Raw genomic sequence first — 22,332 nt, 5'->3', positions numbered from 1 at the left:
GGAGAAAGGGGAACAAGCCTCAGATCTGCCTCCAGGGGCTTGAGATGTTTATAGGATAAAGAAGCAGGGTGGACCTAGGCATGGGGAGCGTGGGGACAGGTGACTGGAAATAAGAAAAAGGTGAGGGACTCGTCATTCCGCATGGGCGTAATGAAGCTACAGGCCACGTCATGGGAGGTGTGTTCAAAACAGAGGCACTTGGCGCGATCTGAGGATGGAGTTTTCTGCCCTCTGATGCCACAGTGTCACTGAGCTGACACTCACGCATGCCCAGTTGGAGGGTGGGTGGTCCTATCCAGCCTTAACTGCCTCAGCTCGAACTGGACACAGGTGAGTCCAAGTTTCTGGAAAATAACTCAGGCAAACACCTGATTGTTTAGACTACATGCTGCTTTGAGGACTTACAAGTTTTTATTGTAGCAACAATTAAAACGACCTTGATTAATGAAGGCAGATTACAGGTGAAACAGGATTTAATTGACGATTACCCAGGGTTTCAGATGTAGCCATAAATAATAGTTTAATTTTGTTTATTTTTAAACTTTTTATAGATCATAACATCTTATGTATTATTATTCTACAATATGCTTTTATTTCTTCAATATTTCATCTGTGACCTTCTTTGTGTGCACCTGTCTGGCTCTGATGTATAATAAGTCTAGATAAATAATTTTTAACCTCTTTTGCTTTGCCCCCTCCCGACTGCACCCGCCACCCCCCAACAAATGGTAATGCTTAAATTCACTAGTACTTCTCAAGACTCGTTTTTCAAAATGCTCAGTTCCTCCTGTGTTAGTGTTGGGTGACCAGAACTCTGTCTAAAGAATGAAGTGGCCTCCTGCCCTCCCTCTCCTGATACCCTCTGGCCATCCAACACTGTAAATGCAGTTTAGTTGTTTTATATTCATTATTCTCGGTTTTACAATCCTCCAATTCAGTCAGATGATAGTATCAAAGTGAGAGTTTATGTTTTGAGCAGTTTTCAGATTGTTGAATGATCACTTTCCATTTGCCTTCCTGAGCCCTCCTTTGGTTTCTGCATTCCTCTATCAGGCTCACACATGGAGAGAGAAAAAGACACGAAGGGCGTTCAGGAATCGACCTACGGGGAGGGAGAACAGGAACAGTGCCCTTTGGCAAAAGAGCTGGGTGGCACGGAAGCAAGGGGAGGAGAAGCCAGAAGCTGCCCTCCCCAAATTGGTCATGAGAAGCAGGGATTAAATCTGTGATCCCTGAGGCGGTAGGGAGGATGGAGCTATGGAGACAGCTTACTTATGGTTTTGATTTATTCAAGTTTGGCATGAAGAGAATTTTCAGTGAGAGGTATCTTCTCCCAACACTCCTGTTTCAGGGCTTACCTTTCCCAGCTTCTGGGATAAAGGTTCCACCCTTCACTTGGCTGGTCCCATGTGCCTTGACAGCCTTTGCTCACCCTAACTCCCTGCTTTTTTTCTCTTTCCCAACCCCCTTACTTGTCATACTACCTCCTGCCACAGGGCCTTTACACATGCTGCCCCTCTGCCCGAAATGCTCTTGCCTCTTCTTTTTTACCTAGTTAACCCCTTCCCATCTGTCATATTTCAGTTCAAGCCACATTTTCTTAGGGGAGCTTTAAAGTCACATTCCCTGTTGTAGGTTCTCATGTCATCATGTACCTCTTCTTCATACCACTTGCTTTTGTTCCAATTTTAAACTTATTTGCGTGATTATCTGATTAAAGCTGCTCCCCCTCTATAGTGTAAGCTCCTTGAGATGTACTCTTTTTGTTCCCCAATTCTCACCACTATCTCTGCCCCGGCACAAAGTAGGTGTTCAGTGAGTACATAAATATTGAAAGAATGAATGAATGAACAATAGAGGTATTCTAGCAGACGCTGGAGGCTTTTAGAGAAGAGCTCAAACATTAGTTGATGAGTGAGATAAATAAATATTAACCCAAGATTCTCTGGTTTTATCATCCTCCTTGTCTCTTCGCATTAATACTTCAGGGTATGTCCGTTTGTGTTACAATTTTCAGTAGAACATTGGAAGAAGTTCTCAGCACACCAAAAGTAGTTTCTATATTGGCAAAGGAAGTATGTTAACTCCCTGTATATAACAGATTATTTGCAAAATCACTAGTAAGTACTCTTGCCACTTTGCAAGAGACATCACTTCAGAAAACACTATTTTCTCTTCTAATTTACATGCATTGTGGTCCCAATGAAGAGACTGGCATATTATCAACCTCTCATTCTTTGCTGGTCTAACGGGGAAATGGCATCTGTTTTACTCAGCATTTCTATGATTATTAGTGAGGATGAACATCTTTTTATAAATTTCTTAGCCATTTACATATCTTGTCTTAATTCCCTTATATCTTTTGCCTTATTTATTTATTTATTTATTTATTTATTTATTTATTTATTTATTATTGACATATAGTCAGTTTACAATGTTGTATCAATTTCTGGTGTACAGCATAATAGTTCAGTCATACATATACACACATATATTTGTTTTCATATTCTTTCTCATTATAGGTTACCACAAGATATTGAATCTAGCTCCCTGTGCTATACAGTATAAACTTGTTTCTCTATTTAATATATAGTAGTTAGTATCTGCAAATCTCAAACTCCCAATCTATCCCTTCACAGCCCCTTTCCTCCAGGTAACCATAAGTTTGTTTTCTATGTCTGTGAATCTGTTTCTGTCTGTAAATAAATTCATTTGCCCTTTTTTAAGATTCCACATATAAGTGATATCATATGGTATTTTTCTTTCTCTTTCTGGCTTACTTCACTTAGAATGACAATCTCCAGGTCCATCTATGTTGCTGCAAAAATCATTATTTTATTCCTTTTCATGGCTGAATACTATTCCATTGTTACTACAACTTCTTTGTCCAGTCATCTGTCAATGGACATTTAGGCTGTTTCCATGTATTGGAAATATAAACAGTGCTGCTATGAACATTGGGGTGCATGTATCTTTCATTCAATACATGCCAAGGAATGGGATTGCTGGATCATATGGTAAGTCAATTTTTAGTTTTTTCAGGAATCTCCATACTGTTTTCCACATTGGCTCCAGTAAACTGCATTCCCAACAGTGTAGGAGGGTTCCCTTTTCTCCACACCCTCTCCAGCATTTATCATTCATGGACTTTTGAATGATGGCCATTCTGACTGGTGTGAGGTGATACCTCATTGTAGTTTTGATTTGCATTTCTCTGATAATTAGCAACATTGAGCATTTTTTCATGCGCCTTCTTCATGTGTCTTTTGCCCCTTTTAAATTGGACTATAATATAAATGCTGATTTGTAGAAGCTCTTTATGTATAAGAAACTCTTATCCTTTGTTACACATATTATAAGTATCTTTTCCCAGATTTTCACTTGTGGCTTTTCTTTTTTTCCAGCATATTTCTCCGCCATAAAATCACTGTGTTTTCCTTTGCAATTGATTAGTAATCTTTTTGTGGAAAGGTGTTCCAAGCATACACCTGTGTCTTATTCCTCATCAAATTTCCACACAAAACTTAGTATCCACTACCAACTTTCTCCTGAGTCAGCCACCATGATGACAGTGGTAATTTTCTATTTCCAACACTCTTTCTACATACACTAGTTGGAAGTCTACTGCAGGGGAGAGTCTGTCCTTTTCCCACCTTTTATTTATGTATGTATTATTTATTTACATACGTATTTTTACCAGTTTGAACTTGTGAGTTTCCAGTCTTTTAGGTCAATTATATTTTGACACTTTCGTCATTTTGGTGTTCAAGTTGTCCCAGATTTGGCTAGTGGGAGACCCCTTAGGGTGGCTCTGTGTCCTTTTGATGTGTCCCCTTTATCCTCTGAGCACTGTCTTACTTTCTAGCACAACGAGATGTTACAGGTTCATTTTACCTTTTCTCAGATCCAGACCTAGGACCAGCCTAAGAGCTCTGGGTCCTTTTAGCGAAGGACGGGTAAGAAGATCTGGGCTCTTGGTGGTCTTATTGCTACTGGAGTGTCATTGCTTCTGGCTTCTTTCAAGGAACAGAGCTAGGAATTACACGCGCTATATATGTACAATACACATACACACAAGCATATGTTCACACATATATTCAGACATGCATGCATCTATAACCATTTCTCTACCTATTAATGTATATATTTTAAAACCATGCATTCCTGCCAATACTTCTAATTCCAATCTTAACACTTCAAGATTCTTTCTAGATTTCCCCTTTTCCACCCTTAAAAAGAAATACCTTCTCCAACAGTGAGAAACCTGTGTCTGTTTATCTTCAATATATCTACTTATTTGCTCAATCAATTTATTTCTTCAGGGTAACCAACCTCCCAGCCAATCCGGCTGTGTTCTTCGCCTACCACATCTGTACTTGGACACTGAACCTTACCATTTGTGTCTCAAGTTTATTTGTTATGTTCTTCAGCACACTAAAGTTTCAAATAGTCAAACTAGCTCCTTTTCTAAGTTACTATGTTACCTTGAGCTTATCTCTTTCTTTCTGTCATCTTCAGTTTTCTCATCTGTAAAATGAGTCGGTTAGCTTATTTGACTTCTGAGTTCAAAAATTATTTATTTCAATAATATTTTCATAGTACCTCTTCATGATGTCTAATGCAATGACAATTCCATGATAGCCAGTTGATTCATGGACTTCTGGAACTTCCAGAACACCCAGATCTGTTGAGCTTACTTATATTTACTTTTGGGAAATTCTAAAGGAAAGAACAAGTGTTTATTGAGCATCTAGTATGTACAAGACATGATGGTAGGTGCTAGAGAGGCCGCAAAGATGCAAAAGAAGTGAAAACGCCTGCCCTGGGGGAGTTCACAATCTAGTTGGGGAGACAGACTTGATAAATGAATTACAAGAAAAAGCTTAGGTGACAACTACATAGAACAATATAAGAGACATCAAAAAGGCAATGCCAATCTAACTGTCTTCTGTTTGGAGCAATCAACAGAGGTTTTTACAGAGTAGGTGGGATCTGAGCTGAAAGATAACTAGGATTTAAAGGAGGGTAAGAGTGTGTTCCAAGTGGGAAAGATGTTGTGAAGGGTGATGGTAGAAATGCACAAAACACACAAGGGGATAAAAATGATGCTCTAAGTCTTATAAACAACACATCTGACCTGTCTCATATAAATGTGCATTTATATATCACTCTCCAGTTCTTTTTATATAAAGTCACTCAACAAACAGACTGGCAAAGATGCTTTCTTTTGAAATCCTCAGATTGAAAACTGTGTGTTTAGATCATTGTAAACTTTTGAAATAGCTATCTCTGTCAGAAGCATTGATAGGTATTATTTTTTTAAAAGGAAAGGAAATCTAATCTTTGAAAAAAGAGTTTAGATGAAAAACAGCTGCAGGCTTCCAGCAATGGCCCTTCCTGGACACGTAAGGTAGCTACAGAAGGAAATGAGACTTGTTACAAAGTTCAAATTATGAAGAAAGAGAAAAATGGAGACCCTGATATATATCAGAGAATATCTCATATATTCTGAAAGCTGTTTCAGTGAGTTTCTAAACACAAATGTATCAGCTTAGAATAGGAAAAAAAGAGAGAGCTGAAAATACGTTCCTTGTGATGGATAATGGGTTCTGGCCCCTGTATTTCCACTTACCAGTCGTGATACTTTAGACAACTCACCGGACCTCTTATGAACCTCATTTTCATTGACAAATGGTGAATCCCTGCCCTCCTTCCCACTGGATGTTCTGAGAGGCTGAGCAGATATAAGGTGCTGTTCTTATTAAATCAAGCAGCATAATCACATGTAAAACTGTCGCCCGAGCCCTCAGCAGGTTCTCAAACTGTGAGTGGAATCTGAATTGAATTAGCATTACTTTTAAAAGTCAGTGAACATTATCAGCTCAAAGTGATATATAAGCATCGGAAGTGAATATATTTATTTCAGGGAGTGGAAAAACCAAAGTCTACAGAAATATCATAATTTCTTCTTATTATTTGCTGAATACCCAGCACCTAGCACCATGCCTAGCATATAACAGACTCACGGTAAATATTTATTAAATAAATGAATGAATACTTCTCTGAATTCCCCTCTAGTACTCTCATTTGCAAGATCTTCCTATCTTTATCTTCAAGATATACAAGGTATTCACCAAGGGACCTCAGTGAGATTTACTTTTTCTCTTTAGGGAAGGTATTTTATTTATACATGAGATGGTTAACAGTGTATGTCTAAATTAAAATTTAATAGGCCTTTAGTATAAACAGAAGTGCCTGTTATTCAATGTTTTTAAAATGCTGTAATAGGCACACTGTAAATCACAAGTTAATACCTAATGAAGGGAAAATCGATCCCAAGGGTTTTGAAGCATCAAAGTAAAAGACCTGTCCCTTTAAAAGGTCTGCATCTTTGTGTCAATGAAAGAGACCTGTAATGTGCAAGTGATACTTATGGTGATGGTGATGGTGATGACTTCTGCAATACGCACAAAGACAATGATGACAATAATTTTTACAGTGAAAATGACAATTCTGTTCCTTAACACTGATGATGCAGGTAAACTAGTGGCCAACTTTGCTATATATAATCTTGCCGTATGTGACTATCCTTAAATGTTGGGTTGGTCCCCTTACATTGTAAACCTCAACCTTCAGAAAGATTGAACCCAAGCCTAAACAGCAGCTCTTGGTTAGAACTTTGGTTCCACACAGACCAGACCCCTGTTTACATCTAGTCGCTGCACACAGGATTTCTTCAGATGACTGCTCTCATCATGGAAATTTCTGCTTCCTTTTGAATGAAACTTAGACAATTCTCTCTGGACTTTGCGGTCTTTGACTAACTTTAATTACCAGAAACACTGCCAGGGAAGGGCAAATGCAGCCACTTGCACTGTATCGTGCACTTTTCAGGAGATGCCACAGCTCTGCAGGACTCAGGAGGGCAGCAGGTAGGGAGAAAGGAAAAGTCTCCCTGCTAATGCTAAGAAAAACCAAAACACTCTCCGCATGCATGTGGTTACGACTCGCCCACCAGTATCACAAAAACAAAGCTGAGTGGCCCTTCCTACTTCCCAGCTGTTAAGACTTTTTGTGTGATAAATTTTCCCTTTCAAAATTGGTCCTTAATGTTCATTTTAATTTAATTTTATCTGGACCATAATGTTGGGGTGACAAAGTACAGGGTGATTTTTTCTGGGCCTTACCTATTTCTTAAAATAGCCCTGAACCATCCGTCCCTCACCATGTGGCACTAATTGCCTTTCTCCCTGATCATGTCCGAAGTGCTCTGTAGCACAGGCAGGCTGACCTGCTTGGCGGCTCCCACTTTCAATAAATGCATCCTCCTCCTGCCTCCACATGCTACCTCCACGCCTACAACTGGCCTTTCCTTTCCCCTCTGTCAATATACAACTTCCCTTCTTTCAAAACATGTTTCAAAATCCAACTCCTCATGGAAACCCAACTTACTTAATCCCCCTTCAATTGCCACTTCATTCTCTAGCTTCTAGTCATTGTCTAGCTTCTCTGAGCTAAGGTAATACTGATGGCCAGAGTAACTTTTTTTTTTTTTTTTGATTGAGGTATAGTCAGTTTACAATGTTGTGTCAGTTTCTGGTGTACAGCACAATGCTTCAGTCATACATGAATATACATATATTCATTTTCATATTCTTTTTCACCATAAGGTACTACAAGATATTGAATATAGCTCCCTGTGCTATACAGTATAAACCTGCTTATCTATTTTATATATACCAGTCAGTATCTACAGATCTTGAACTCCCAGTTTATCCCTTCCCACCGCCCTCCCCCGTGGCAACCACAAGTTTGTTTTCTGTGTCTGTGAGTCTGTTTCTGTTTTATATAGAAGTTCACTTGTCTTCTTTTTTTTTAGAGTAATTATTAATGATAATGTTAACTATTTATTGAATTTTTGTCATGTGCCAGACATTCTGGTATGTATTTTACACGTAGCCTTCCTAATCCTCACACCCTGAGAAATGAGTATTATTCCTAATTTACAAATGAGGAAACTGAGGCTAAAGTGACATGTTCAAAGTCACACAAGGACTAAGTGGCAGATCTAGGGTTCAAACTATGATTCAGCTGCCTGCTGAGCCCATGGTCCTTCTCTCACAGTAAATATTCCCCCGGTACTGCATTGAATTGATGGTGACTTCCTTTGTAAGCCTCTCCCTCCTCCTCAGCCACCATCGCCAAAGAAGATGTATGTTTCTCTTGTATCTCCTCAATATGCTTGTTGAATTGAGTCGAACAGCTTAAAGCCAGAAAACACATCTCCTATTTTTTTTTTAATATATTCCATCCTTGTGCTCAGCACATAAGGTAATCATTAAATGTTAATGACTAAGCGCAATGGAACAAAATCAGTGTTGTGGTAGCCATTTTTAAGCTTTAAGAGTTTAAATGAGCAAGCCTGTACACAGCACCACAGCTGGGAGCGCCATATTGCCATTAAGCCAGAAGGTGGATTCACGGGATGGGAACATTGAAAACAGACACCACAAGAACGGTTAAGTCAGTTTTCCAAACCACTTTCTACAAGTAGCTACTGCTTTTCCCTCCATAATAATTTCACAATAATTAGCCTGCTAGGTGAGAAATCCCAGGCGAAAACCTGAGTATTAGGGGAGTTTAAAACAACCACTGAGTGTCACGCTAAGGTTGGAGGTGACGTGGGCAATAGGAAAAGTCATTCCCAGCTTGCTGGTCAGAAATGTAAGAGAATCGCCAGCCAGAATTCTATTAGGGGTTTTGCCTTTCAGGATAAATGCCTTTGTTCTTGTCATTATGTTGATGAAACCCAATCTCACATTCCAACACATATGGATACCAAAATGTGTGTCTGGTGAGGAACAGTGTCTGATGCTATCAATTTTTGCTTCCTTTTGCTTTCTTTGCTCCTAGCACAAAATCCTACTTTTTTGCCAATATCTTACTTTGTAGCTTTTTAACTTAATTAAATATATAGACAATTACTGACACCATCTGTCTTCATAGAAAAAGAACAAGAAGTGACACAAAAGACTGGGACTCTGAAGGGAATAGTTAGCAAACAAAATCTTCCAGCTCCACGACAGTAATATTTATTTTTAGGAGCCCTTATGTTATTTTAGATCACTTAATGCTTTTTAGAAATAATGAATTTGAGCTATACTTAAAATGTGGTGGCTTTGGTATGATTTTAAAAATATATCAAGTAATCCATTGCTTTTTCAGTAAAACAAAAACTTAAACACGCCGTTGAACATCTGTTACTAGTACAGTCTTACACAGCACTTAAAGTCCTTTAAAATCCCTGAAAACCTTTATAAAGTTACATGAATCTTTTGCATAAATAGAACTGTTTTAACAATACATATATTCCTTTAAACATATATTTTGCTTTCTTAAGCATAAGAGTCATTGTGTTGCCTGTCAGTCCAAGCCCCGATAAATAAATAAATGAGATGTCTTCACATCTTGAGGGAAGTCAGTCTTCCCCAGTTATGGCACATTCCTAGCCCGCTCTAAAGTACCTACTTCGTTATGTCTGTTTTTTTAAGACCTTATCCAATGTCTTCATAAATGTCTTAATATGTAAACAATTCAAGCCAACCCACTGAAACTTGACCAGGCTAAGTCAGGAACCAATACAAAACAGAAGTCAGAATAAAATAACAGAATTCATCTCCCATGGGAGAACACTGTCAGGAGATACAAAGGAAATGCAGAGAGAAGAGTCAGTCACACATGGGTCCAGGAAGAATGTGGAATTGGCGGTACCACCACGGAGAACTGGGTTCTTCTGCAGCTCTTTCTTGAACCGGGAGGAACAGGTTTTGAACCCCGTGTGGCAGCAACTAAGAGCCCTACCCTCCGCAAGGAGGAGTGTGGACAAGAGGACATCTCTAAAGAGGCTCAATATAGAAAAAGACACTTTTAAGAGAAATAACTACATTTTAAAGACTGATGGTATGCCAAAAAAACATGAGATTTGGGGGGAAAATACCAACGTAAGTATTTTGTATTTTTTATTCACTTGTGGATGAATAAAGTGACTTCACAATGATTTTCTACAAATTGCCTTGAAGATTATATAAAACGCTTACCAAATACGAGCAGAGCTAAAACTAAGAATGCACACTCATCTGCCATGACTTAACAAGCCCTCTTGGTGCATTCTCCTGAGACTGAGCTGTATATTAAGAAACAGTGTGTTGAATTTTTGAAGAGATGGGGAGAAGGAGGGAGGAAAAGAGGAAGGAAGAAAGGAAACACTTTCCTTAATGCGTCTTTCATTTGCTAGAAATTGAACTTAGGGGCAAATGGTATCAGAGGGATGGGTCTGTTAAAGCAGCGTCTGGGGTGATGCTCAGAGGAGCAGAGGCTAACACAGTGGCAGAGTCCTGCTGGCAGGCCAGACTGAAGACTGCTTACTCAGGTGTGTGTGTGTGTAGCAACTTTATGGAGAAATCACATACATAAAACTCACTCTTTCAAAGCATACAGTTCAGTGGCTTTTAGTCTACTCACAGAGTTACATAGCCATCACATTATCTAATTTTAGACAATTTCTTTTACTCTAAAAAGAAAATGCACCCATTCGAAATCACTCCCCATGGCGGGGAGGGATAAATTAGGAGTTTGGGGTTTGCAGATGCTAACTACTATATATAAAATAGATAAACAACAAGGTCCTACTCTATAGCACAGGGAACTATATTCAGTATCCTGTAACAATCTGTAATGAAAAAGAATATATATGTGTGTGACTGAATCACTATGCTGTACACCAGAAATGAACACAACATTGTAGACTAACTATACTTCAGTTTTAAAAAAAGAAAAGAAATCATTCCCCATATCGTCTCGCCCTTTGCCACTGAAAACCATTTTCTGTCTCTTAGGCTTTCTCTATTCTTGACATTTCTTATAAATGGAATCATATAGTAGGTGGTCTTTTGTGACTGGCTTCTTTCACTTAACAGAGTATTTTCAAGTTTCATCTATGTTTAAGCATATATCAATGCTTCGTTCCTTTTAATGGCTGAATAATATTCCATTGTATGGATGTACCACTCTTTTTATCCATTCATCATTTGTTGGACATTTGGATTGCTTCCACTCTTTGACCATTATGAATCACGTTGCTTTGAACATTCATGTACAAGTCTTTGTGTCAACACATTTTCTTTTCTCTTGGTTGTACACCTAGGAGTAGAACTGATGGGTCATACGGTGACTCTGTGTTAACTTTTGAAGAACTGCCAAACCTTTTTAAAGTGGCTGCACCATTTTACAATCTCACAATGAATGAGGGTTCCAATATCTCCCTGTCTTTGCCCACACTAGTTATTGTCTTTTATATGTCAGCCATCCTTGTGGGTTTGAAGTGGTATTGCTCCTGTCTGTGTTTTAAAAGGAAGATTTATTTCCTTGTATTATTTAATGGAATCACTCAATAAAGATTTATTGCACACCCATGTCAGGAGTGCGGTGCTGGGTATTATGCAGGATTCAGATATGAATGAGAGGTCTGCTATTGGTTTAATTCTCCTCTCTAGGAATTTCCCAAATGTAAGCAAACTTGCCTTGGACTTGACATCAAAAGCTCTGAGCTCTGGTCTCTTCCCTTCTTGGAGCCTCGTGCTGGAGTTTGAGGAAGCTGCACAAGATCACTTCAAAGGCCACAGCCAGTGTTTCTTGCCCACAGAGTCTGCAACCAAGGTTGTTCCTTATAAGAAATTCTGGTTTACTGGAGCTGTCAAGGAAAATGGGAGGGAAAGACGAACTCTGCCAACTGGACTGACGGGGCCAGTGCTGCAATCCCCACCTCACTTTGCAAGACCGCCTTCCATGTCCTCAAGGACCGGGCACAGGAATGTCCCCAATGGGAGCTCCAGAACAAGAGCATTCTGCTTTGAAAGTCCACACAAGAGCCTTCTGGAGGTCATTTGTAGTAACTTTAAAGGAGCACTTCTCAGCCAAGCAAATCATTCACCAACCCTGACACTTATAGTGTGAAAATTAAGAAGAAGAACTGTCTACTGCATGGAATTATTATACTGAATTAGCATGGGAGAAGCATATATAGTTAGTAGTCCTAGAAACCCATAATGGTGTATAAAAATTGGGTTTTCATGTTTATTATAGCTTAGTGCGTAATGTCAAAATAAGAAAATGGCCTTCCAAAAATTCATAATATGAAAGTGAGGAAATACTTAAAAGGAAAAAAGGAATGAGTAGGTAATTCTGTATCTTAAGAATACAAATAGCATCGGTTAGGCCATCAATCTCAAAAGTAAGAAAGAGAAAATCATAAATTTATAGAGGTAGTGGAAGAAGTTTGGAGAAGGAAGTAGGGAAGGCAAGAGTACGTTAAAATTTTTGTGAATTTTTTTTCAAAAGTGGAAAACATAAATAAAGCTGGTGCAGGTTTAAATTTCAATTTTCCATTTTGGCTCCCCAAATTAATTCTGAATGTAGTTCCTACACCTCCCTGAAAGTCACAGAGAGGCTTCTGGCACTACATAGAAATTGGACTATGAACGCTGGCAATTAGGTGTCGTGGAAAGAGCTGGGGCAGGAGTCAGGAAACGTGATTCCAGCATCTCCCCTCATTGCGGGATGTAAGCCAGTCAGCTCACCTCTCGGAGCCCTCGGCCATGTAGTGAGGAGGTGGGAATGATGAACGTCATTTTCGGTCTGCCATTTGGGCTGTTGAAGGCCTCTCTCTGTCCTGAGTATTTTTAGTTTCTGAGATTCCATCACCTTATATCAGATCAAGTGTATTAAATGCACTCTCGTGGAATGTGACACAGACATAACTGAGTTAAAGAGTTGTGTTGCATTTAACTGACAGGTCAATTTTGTTCATATTTTTATAATGTTGCTGTTTAATAGTTTTCCTTTCATAATTGGGGGCCAGTAACATTTGTTTTTTCAGAATCCAAATATTTTAAAGGCCTTTGAAATTCAAGGAGGCCCCAGCATGGTGGACACCTGGGCCCCAAGTGCTAAGTAGCAGGCAGGTGCAGATGGTTTTCTCCTGCCTTTGGCCCCATGAACTCCAAAGTTCCGATACAAGGTAGGATCCAGGGTGGGCAGTAGAGAGAATGGATGCTCTGGGTGCTCAGAGACAGCCTGGTGGAGCTGTTATTTAAATCATGCCCAGAAGGATACATGGGGTTCATAGGGACAGAGGGGAAGGCCTCCAAGATGAATACTAGGAGCTTCAATTGTTGAGCAGGGCCCAGGGCGACTGCCACATTCAGAAGCGACTGCAGCTCCTCACCTCTGAGACACTGGGCCATCCCAGAAGCCACCACTAGGTGGCAACATGCCAAGAGGCTGCAGTCCCCTCCGCCTGTCTATTGATTTTTTTTTTACATAATACAAACAATTCTTACCAATATCATAATCGCGTTAATATTTTCCTAAGGGAGAATTCTTGCAGTGCAGTGTACCACCTTCTTTAAAATTAAGTGTCAGGTGTGTTGTTTACCATAATGGAGAGTTTGAAGCTGTCTGGCAATTCAAATGATCAAAATGGGAAGAGATCTCGTTTAGTAGCTGCTTGAGGAAGTATGTTCTCTCTATGAGAGCCAGGATCCTGGAGCCTGTTTTTAAACAGCATCTGAGAAGAGTTAAAAGCGCACCCCCATCTCTGAGAAGCCAGCTAGAATACCGCAGCCAAGAGCCAAGCGAGTTCTGCCTGCGCCAGACTCTGCTCCTGGCAGTCACACGGGGAACAAGTCAGAGTCCAGACAGATTTGTGTGTGCCAGGCCCCACAAGAGCAGTCTCACACGCATCTCATGTAGCCACTGGATCCTCACAACAGCCCCCAGGGACAGACACCATCGGACCTGCTAATAGACAAGGAAACCGAGGCCCAGAGAGGGGAAGGAAGTTAAGTTCACACAGACAGTAAACGGCGAGGCCAACACCCCCTCCCAGTGAGGCCCTGGGTCTCTGGCCCAGTGCTCTTTCCATCCAGTGAAGACATTTGCCTCCCTCAGGGCACAGGCCCCTCTAATCCCTGTTGCCCTCAAGCGGCTGTCAGTTCTTCTCCCTACCAAGCTGCCCCTTCCCTTCTCAACCTCGTTTCCTCTGGGCCTAAACCTGTGAGAAGCATGTCTCCTAGGGAGGGCCTCATGCCCTACAGAACTCGCCTCTCCTCAACCAAGGACAGCCTCGAGCCTGAGGCCCCAAAGTGACATCAGAGTAAAAAGTGCCTCCCACAGGGACTGATTGTGCTTTACCCCCACGACACAGCCAAGCACATCCTCCTGATTTCACAGCTGAGAAAGGAGAAAAGGTGCCTGGGATCTCATCCCATCCTCCGGAACACCATTCAGCAAAGGCATCTCACACTTAACACACCCAAACCTGAAATATTAATTCACCCTCTAAACTTTTCCTCTAGCAGTGAGCCCCACGCAGTACACGGTAACTCATCCTTCCTTTGTTTCAGGGCAGGAGTCTTGGAGACATCCTCAACTCCTCTGTTTCTCTCACACCTTGCATCCAACCCATCTATAAGCCCTTTAGGCTCTAGCTTTGAAGTGTATCTGTAATATGACTGTTTCCCTCCCCCTCTACTATCACCCCGCTGGGCCGCCCACCATCATCTCTCACCTGGACCTCCGCAGCAGCCTCCTCCCTGTTTCCATCCTTGTCTCCTCACGGTCTCTTCTCCCCACCACAATCTGAGTAACCCTTTCAAAATATGTTGGATCATGTCCCTCCTTGGCTCAACACCCTCCAGTGGATTCCTGGCCTCCACAGTTGTAAGAAGGAAATCAGCCCTTGGCCCTGTTTTTAGCCCAAGCAATAAGGACAGAGGGAACTGTGGTCACCCAGGGCTGTATCGCCCAACAAGCAGACAGCTGGGCAGATGGCCTCGCCTCCACAGCTCAGCCGTAGCTGTGGGGCCCTGGGTCTGACTGAGGGTTTGGTCTTGCTCTAGAAAGAACCAAATGATCCAATGGTGGATAAAGACATGAATGTGAGCTAAGACGAGCTGCTGAGGGGGGTGGGCTGTGCGCTGCACTCTGTTCTAAAGGCCTGAAGCCACCTCTGTGGTGGGTGAATTCTCACTTATGCATCTCTCGGTAGCCTTAGTTAGAGGATCTGCCTTTAAAACAAAATTCTACACAAGCAACAACATGGATGAACCCGGAAGGTAAACTTAGTGAAATAAGTCAGACAGAGAAAGACGAATACTGTTATCACTTATATGTGGAATCTAAAAAATAAAACGAATGAATATAACAAAAAAGAAACAGACTCGCAGATACAGAGAACAAACTAGTGGTTACCAGCGGGGAGAGCGAAGGTAGGGGGGCAAGACAGCGGTAAGGGATTAAGAGGTACAAACCATTATATATAAAGTAAATGTTTCAAGAATATACTGTACAGCACAGGGGATATAGCCAACATTTTATAATAACTTTCAATGGAGTATAATATATAAAAATATTGAACCACTATGCTGTACACCTGAAACTAACATAATATTGTAAATCAACTACACTTCAATTAAAAAATTGAACAACCTACTGATGATTTTTCCAAATGTATTATCAGAATGAAATGTTCTAAATAAAAACTTTCAAATCCTCCCCCCAAAATATTCTGCACAAGCTTAGGAATTCCCAGTTAGCGTCACAGATGCATCTGGAGGCAACTGAGCGAAGGGCCACCAGGACTGTTATCCTCAGTGACTGGTCGAGGAAAGTGTGGTCCTGGGAGGTGCCTTGCTGAGAGTCACAAATGCTTGTCTTAAACCCTGGTGCGGAGAGTAGAGCCTTTAGAGAGTGACTGATCCCGTCTGGGGGCCTTGGGGCCTTCTCCTCACAAGCAAAGAAGGAGAAGAAGAAAAGAAAACCTCGAGATGGGTCTGCAAAACATCCATGGGCTCTTAAAGCTTTGAAATTCTATGATTCTTCAACAAATGTTATTTGATCTATAAATCAGTCTCTCAGTCCTATACCCACCCCAGTGCCCATAATAGAAGGTTGATAAGACCAAACTCCTTGCCACTTTATTTGCACATGGATCTAGTCACAGAACGTAGGGCCGGAGCACATCTGCCCACATCTACATGCTCCACCAGCCATCCATCCTGCCTGTCACACGAAGGAGGCAGAAGCAGCGGGGGTGAGCAGGCAGCCTCCATCTGCCTGGAACACCCAAGGCGAAAAGGGCTCAATACTGGGACCCTCTCCCCCACACCTCCCCACACAGAAGCCTGTTATCACCATTCCATCCCCAAGCTTACAGCCTAAGCAGGACCCAGAACCTTGGGACAGAACGGTTCTGGGCAAGCTTGCCTCTGCCTGACCCTGTCTTCCGTTCTCATGTGCTTGTTTAAAAGCGACGAGGTTACTGCAGTTTCTTGGTTTCCCTTCTGCCCTGTGCTCTGCCCACCCTGCCCCAGGGAGTGGAGAGCTGGGGCCTCTGCCACACCTCTCCCCAGCCTACCCCACCCCTGCTGGCCCTGCCCCTGGCTGATGCTGCAATGCACTTTTTTTGCAAGCCATCTAACAGAAGTAGAATGTAAACCACAAATGTTAAGTTACGTGTGTAATTTTTAATTTTCTAGCAGCCTCATTTAAAAATGGAACCAAAAACTAGATGAAAATAATTTTAATACATAATGTTTTATTTAACTTAACCAAAATGGTATCATTTCAACATGTAATCTGTATAAAATGTTATTAATAAGATATTTCAGTCTTTTACTTCTTCATCCTTCAAAAGATGGTGTAGCTCGTCTCAATTTGAACCAGCCACATTTCAAGTGTTCAGTAGGTACGTGAGGCTAGTAGCTACCACATTGGTGCAGCTCTGGAATATATATGAAAGCCTGTCTATAATTTTGCTTACCTCAAATCTGCGAGTATTAACAATAGACTGCTAACATTTTGTCATGTTCTCATCTAGTCTTTTCTACATATACTATCATTTTTACAAAGCTGAAGTCATATTGCCTGTATGACTTTACATCCCTCTCTTGCTGTTTTGTGTATCTTCCTACATCATCAAAAGTCAGTCACAATCATTATCTTTAATGACAGTATCACAGACTATCCCATCACTTGGATATGTCATAATCTTCTTAACCAATGCCCAAATGCTGGACAGCTGCAATTCTTCTATTTTACAAGTAATGCTCAGATGACTATTTTTGTGTTGCCTGGGCTGCTTAAGGCCTTGATGTAAATCTCTCTAGTTTTCTAGCCATTTTTAGCAAAATGGATTGTGAATGTCATTTATCAGTCAAACAACTATCAACAGGTGCTTTATGGCTGGGAGCTAAGACACCTTGGCTTCTTGTCCCACACCTTCGATACCTGGCTCTGAAACCCAGGGCAAAGCACTTTGCTTCTCACGCTAGAATTGCTCCATTTATGAAATCAACTGATTGTTTCGGGTGATTTTTAAGGATCTTTCCAGTGCTAACCCTTGGTTATGTTTTCCCCTCACCCTCACATCTAACCAATTAACCTGTTAGCAAGTCATTGCAAGTCCTACAAGTCGTGTCAAAGCCACGTCCATATCCACTTCTCTCCATCCCCAGGCGTAGTGCCTTTGCACAGTGTCTCTGTACATCATTGCTCCTCTAAATTGTGGTGGGAGTAGCCAGGGCAGAGAGAGATTGGGTTCTGAAGGTAACAGCGAAATCGAAAATCAAGACTAGGGTTAAATGTGCTATGTGTGAAAGCCTGGGGCTGGCACAGAGGAGATGCTCATTGAATATTTGCTGCATTTGGATCTGAAACCAGCTTCAGGAGACCCACTTAGATCCCGTCCCTGTAGCGCTGTGAAGGAGTTCACAGTGAACCATCAGAGGTGCTATGTGCCCTGCTGGCAGCCGAGCCCACCCAGACACCGGGCGCTGTGAGAAGACAAAGACTGAGCAGCCTCCCCTAAAGGGCTGGCAGTCTAGAGGGGGAAATAGGAACCCCTGTCCGCAAAACAAGCATGCCTCAGGCGGTGTCTTCGATGGAAAAACCAGATGGAGAACACAACAATTATCTGAGCAATTCAGGCAAGCCTGCTGTTGAGGAAAAGGCTTGAAGAAATCTGTTCTATTTCCCTTGTAAACCAAGGAGTTAGGGCAGGCTGGGGTAGCAAAAAGACTCTGGCTCTACAAAAAGACCAGATTTCTGGCCTGTGCTCTGTGTTCCTGGGCAAACCGTGGGGCTACTTTTCCATCTCAGTATCCTCATCGGGCAAAAGGAGATAGAATAATACCAACCTTGTTCAAACCTAACCACCTACTGGATTGAGTCGTGAGGCTGAACACGACAATGGCGACTGGGGAGAACAGCTATTAAACGGGGCAATCTAATAGCTACGCAGGCAACTGAAAATGTGTCTCCTGAGGATCTGCTGCTCTTAAAGGAAATGTTTAGCAATCATAAATAACACCTGTATTGAACTTTACCATAGGTAAGGCAATTTTATGTGCATTTATTCTATTTTGTTTTCAAAACCACTTGTGGTAGCTGTTATCATTTGTGCCTTTTACATCGAAGAATACTGAGACTGAGCGAGCTTAAATATCCATTTCACAATTGCACAGATTCAGGCTCTCCGACTCCTCGGTTCTCGTTCCCCTACTCTGGGCTGCCTTCCCACTAAAATCCTCATCACCGAACATTAATACTATTAACATAATATTAATAATGTTTGTTATATGCATTTCCCTGTGATCGAGGAGGCTGAAACATCAAAAATAGAAGCTCTGGCGGGGGGAAGTGCCCACCATGTAAGAACAGCAAGTTCACGTTCTTGTATTAAGGAGAAGTGGCTGTCCCCATCTGATCTGCATTTTATGCCATACAGCAGGAAATATTTAAGTTGACAAATAGGATATTTACAACTGCAACAGATACTTGGCAGTTAGTTTTTAACAATTGTTGCAAATGTGATTTATTTGCTATTACAAAAGGACATTACTGTGCGAATATGACTCCTGAAATTAGCTTCAGTTTAGCAAGGGGCCCTGACAGCCTGACCTCTTAATATCCTTATAATGACGCCATTTACATTCAATGCTTACTCAAGTCACTCACTGCTAGATTTGTTTGAGAGGAGTCCACTCTAGGGCAGATGTATTTTGTATTTTAACAGACCCAGCTAGTGTGTGGGGCACACGTAGGCCTTCTAAGAGGAGAAACTGTTTAATCAAATCTTCACGAAAATGTGTTTGTTTCCAACTTCCTACAGTGAAAATGCATTACTGCTAATTACCGCATACTCCAGAAACACAATACTTCGTGTTTTCTCCACAAGACATTTCCGTGGCATGGATTAAGTTCAACAAAAACATGTTTTGATCCTCTGCAACTTTAGCTTTTAGTTTGACTGGGAAACTTGTCCAGGGTGAGGATTGGCTGGTCCAGGATCAGTGCCGTCTCCTCCTTCAGGGAAAGGGCAGAGGGTGGACTTGGAGCCAGGCAGAACTGGATTCAAATCCCAGCGCCACCACTTCCTAGCTGTGCGGACTTGGGTACCTCTTTGAACCTCTGTGTCTTTATCAGCGACACACAGCTGTTATTTTTAGGCTATTATACAGATGTGAGATGTATGTGAAGCTCCTGGCACACTGTAGGTACTTGCTACATGGGAACCAGTCATGTTTGCGTTGCTCTTCAAAGCTCAGATGTTCCCTTCTCCACGATGTAGCCCTGACTTCACTAGACAAACTCAGACTATCCATTCCTTCTGCTTTGTACTACTTCGTTCCCTCCCTTTATTGTCTCAAGTATTCATCGCGTCATAATTAATCGAATATGATTGCATCCGCCTTCCCTTCCTTGATGGCAGGATCTGTGTCTCTTTACATTTTACACTTGTGTAACTAGCACAATAATATGCCTTGAGCACTGAACTGAGGAGGATTCTGGGGGTGCTTCTGGATTCAGTGTAGGGGTGAGGGTGACAAGAGGAATTAAGGGTGGCCTGCCACAGGAGAGGGGAGAGGTTGAACGTGACCGGCTTTCACCATCGGCAGTTTAGCCCATAGCGGGTGCTCAGTAAGTATCCGTCCGAGGAGGAAATGGACATTAGTCAGTGATCTAGTCACTTACTGCTTACATGCATCTATTTTTCAAAGCATTTTAATTCTCACTGCATCATAGTATTCTTCTAATAAGGCTGTGATTCAGCTAGGGTGGGTGCCATCAGCTTTCCCTGGGTGAGTATCTGTGACATCATAGGGGGGGTGAAGTGACTTTCCTGGACTCTTAAAGTAAAACAGTAGACACAGTGGTAGAGCTAAGGCTCATAAGCCAACCCTAAAAATCCCTTAAGAATCATATTCCCAGATAGGAATTCCCAGAGAGGCCAGCATTGCTTTTTCTGAAACCAGGGAAAACTGCCCTTTTCTCATATTTACTCACTCTTTCCCCTCTCCTGTGTTCCACTTTGACTCTCCATCCTCTGAGGTTTTGTCTAGCCTCATTTCTCAGTGGAACACACTGCATTAACCACTGTAGAAATGCAACCCGCAGGCAGAAAAATCAAAGTCCACGTGAATCTTTCGGAACTGGGCCTCTCCAGCAGATTATCTTGGCCACGTTTGTCCCATTGTGTAACTCCCCTCGAGGACTTTCAATCTTCTGATGAGGCTCCATCCTTCAGTTACATGAAGGAGAAACGGAAGCAAAAACATCTATTCTGTTAAGTCACATGTTCGCCGGTGTAGCTGGGCCCGGGGGGTGGTCTGGGCTGGGCGGGGCGGGAGGGGCTTTCTCTCCCAGCGGCTCATCTCACCCTCATGTCTACGGCTCCTGTGTTACTCAGGTGTGGGCAACGGGCCTCAACCTCTCATACAGTGACCAGCTGGCCCTGACGCAGCTCGCCTTGTACCTGACCAACGGCCACCTGGATTGCAGCTTGAGCACCCTGCAGGTGCCCTCCTTTGTTCCCAAGAGAGAGCGGAGAGTGAGCCACCTGAACGCCCAGGCAATGCCGGTAAGCAGCTGGTGCTCCCTCAGTCTCCTCAGCGTCAGCAACACGCAGCCGCCACGTGCTGAGCTCTGCCTGTGGGTCCAGAAAGCAGAAAGGAACCTCAGGCTAGTCACTCAGCTGCCCAAGATGGGCTTCTGGGATATGCATGCTATGGGTCACCGGAGAGGGGAGAGGGCAACCAGAAAGGGGAAGCCCAGGGTTTTCCAGGGGTGGGTGCTTGGGTGCTGCCCTCCATCCTCTTCTCAGCCTGCTTCCCTGAGAAAGTACTTCTACACCCAGCGCTTCAGTTACCGGCAGCTTATGACCAAACCCGTGTTTTTCTACCCCCATCTCTTTTTTGAGCTTTAGAGTCCTAGATCTAATATTCAGCAGAACTTCTCCGAGTCCTCAGGGTCAAACTATCCAAAACTGCACCTGCCCTCTCTCCTCCCCGTACTTCCTCTTGGTGGATCAGGCCAGAGGCTGAGACACCCTACATCCCCACATCCCGGCCGCAACCAGCTCATGTTGATGCCAGCTGCTAACATGCCTCAACTCTGACCCCTCCTCTCCTTTCCACAAAGATACTGCCTTAGCTTTGGCCTTCATGGTCTTACGGTAGGATGATAATAGCTTCTCACTAAGATCCCCTGCCTCCTGTCAAGGTGATCAAGGCAAAGAATCTGAGTATGTTGCTCCTCTGCTTATGATTTTGAAATGACTCCTGTCATCTTCAGGAAAATGCTAACTCCCAGCTTGGTTAATGAGGCGCCCCCGATCCGCCTCTTCCCATGGCCCCAGTTCCCCATCTCATCACTAGCCCATCTCTAGGGCGGCTGGAGGCAGCAGTCCTGGGGCTGGTTGAGGTTTACCAACCCCAGGACCCTGGGTAACAAAGGGTAAATCTCCATGGGGACGGTGAGCTAGGTTGGTCCTGGGGAAGGAGGGCAGAGGTCAAGAGGACCAGATGGCCCTTCGTGTAGGTGGGATATGAGAGTGGATTGGGGCTCAGGCCACAGCTGCTCTGACAGTGCCAGAGGGTTTCTTCTGCTTCTCCCATAGCAGGGGGCTTCATGCCCTTTTTGCAAATGAAGCACTACTTGAGATCCAAGTATGTCATGCAGATAAAAGAAGGAATGCCGGTGGTTAAAAGCCCCCCTACACCAGCACCCTAGAGACATGTTTTCAGAGCAGTAACTCCTGCCTCTCTGTTGAGCATCTTCGGGTCCAAGAGATGCTTCTGGATTTAAAGAACCCTGTTTGACTCTGCCCAGGGTCCCCACAAGTCACTTTCCCTGGCAGGAACTCAGTGTACACTTCGAAGAGCAGCCTGGAGAGGGTGCCAGATGGCTTGAGGGTTCAGGTGGCAGCCCCCTCCT

General features: G+C 42.6%; 1 protein-coding gene across 1 annotated transcript in view; it reads left to right on the top strand.

Moving 5' to 3' along the window:
* Positions 1-22,332, top strand: part of IQCH (IQ motif containing H) — a 187,500-nt gene that overhangs the window by 140,505 nt on the left and 24,663 nt on the right. The window contains 1 exon segment of the mRNA XM_032480865.1: positions 20,807-20,977. Coding sequence (XP_032336756.1) covers positions 20,807-20,977 — 171 coding nt within the window.

The sequence above is a fragment of the Camelus ferus genome, chromosome 6 (assembly GCF_009834535.1).
Source record: "Camelus ferus isolate YT-003-E chromosome 6, BCGSAC_Cfer_1.0, whole genome shotgun sequence".
NCBI classification, from domain to species: domain Eukaryota; kingdom Metazoa; phylum Chordata; class Mammalia; order Artiodactyla; family Camelidae; genus Camelus; species Camelus ferus.
This window is presented reverse-complemented; position numbering and strand designations above follow the sequence as displayed.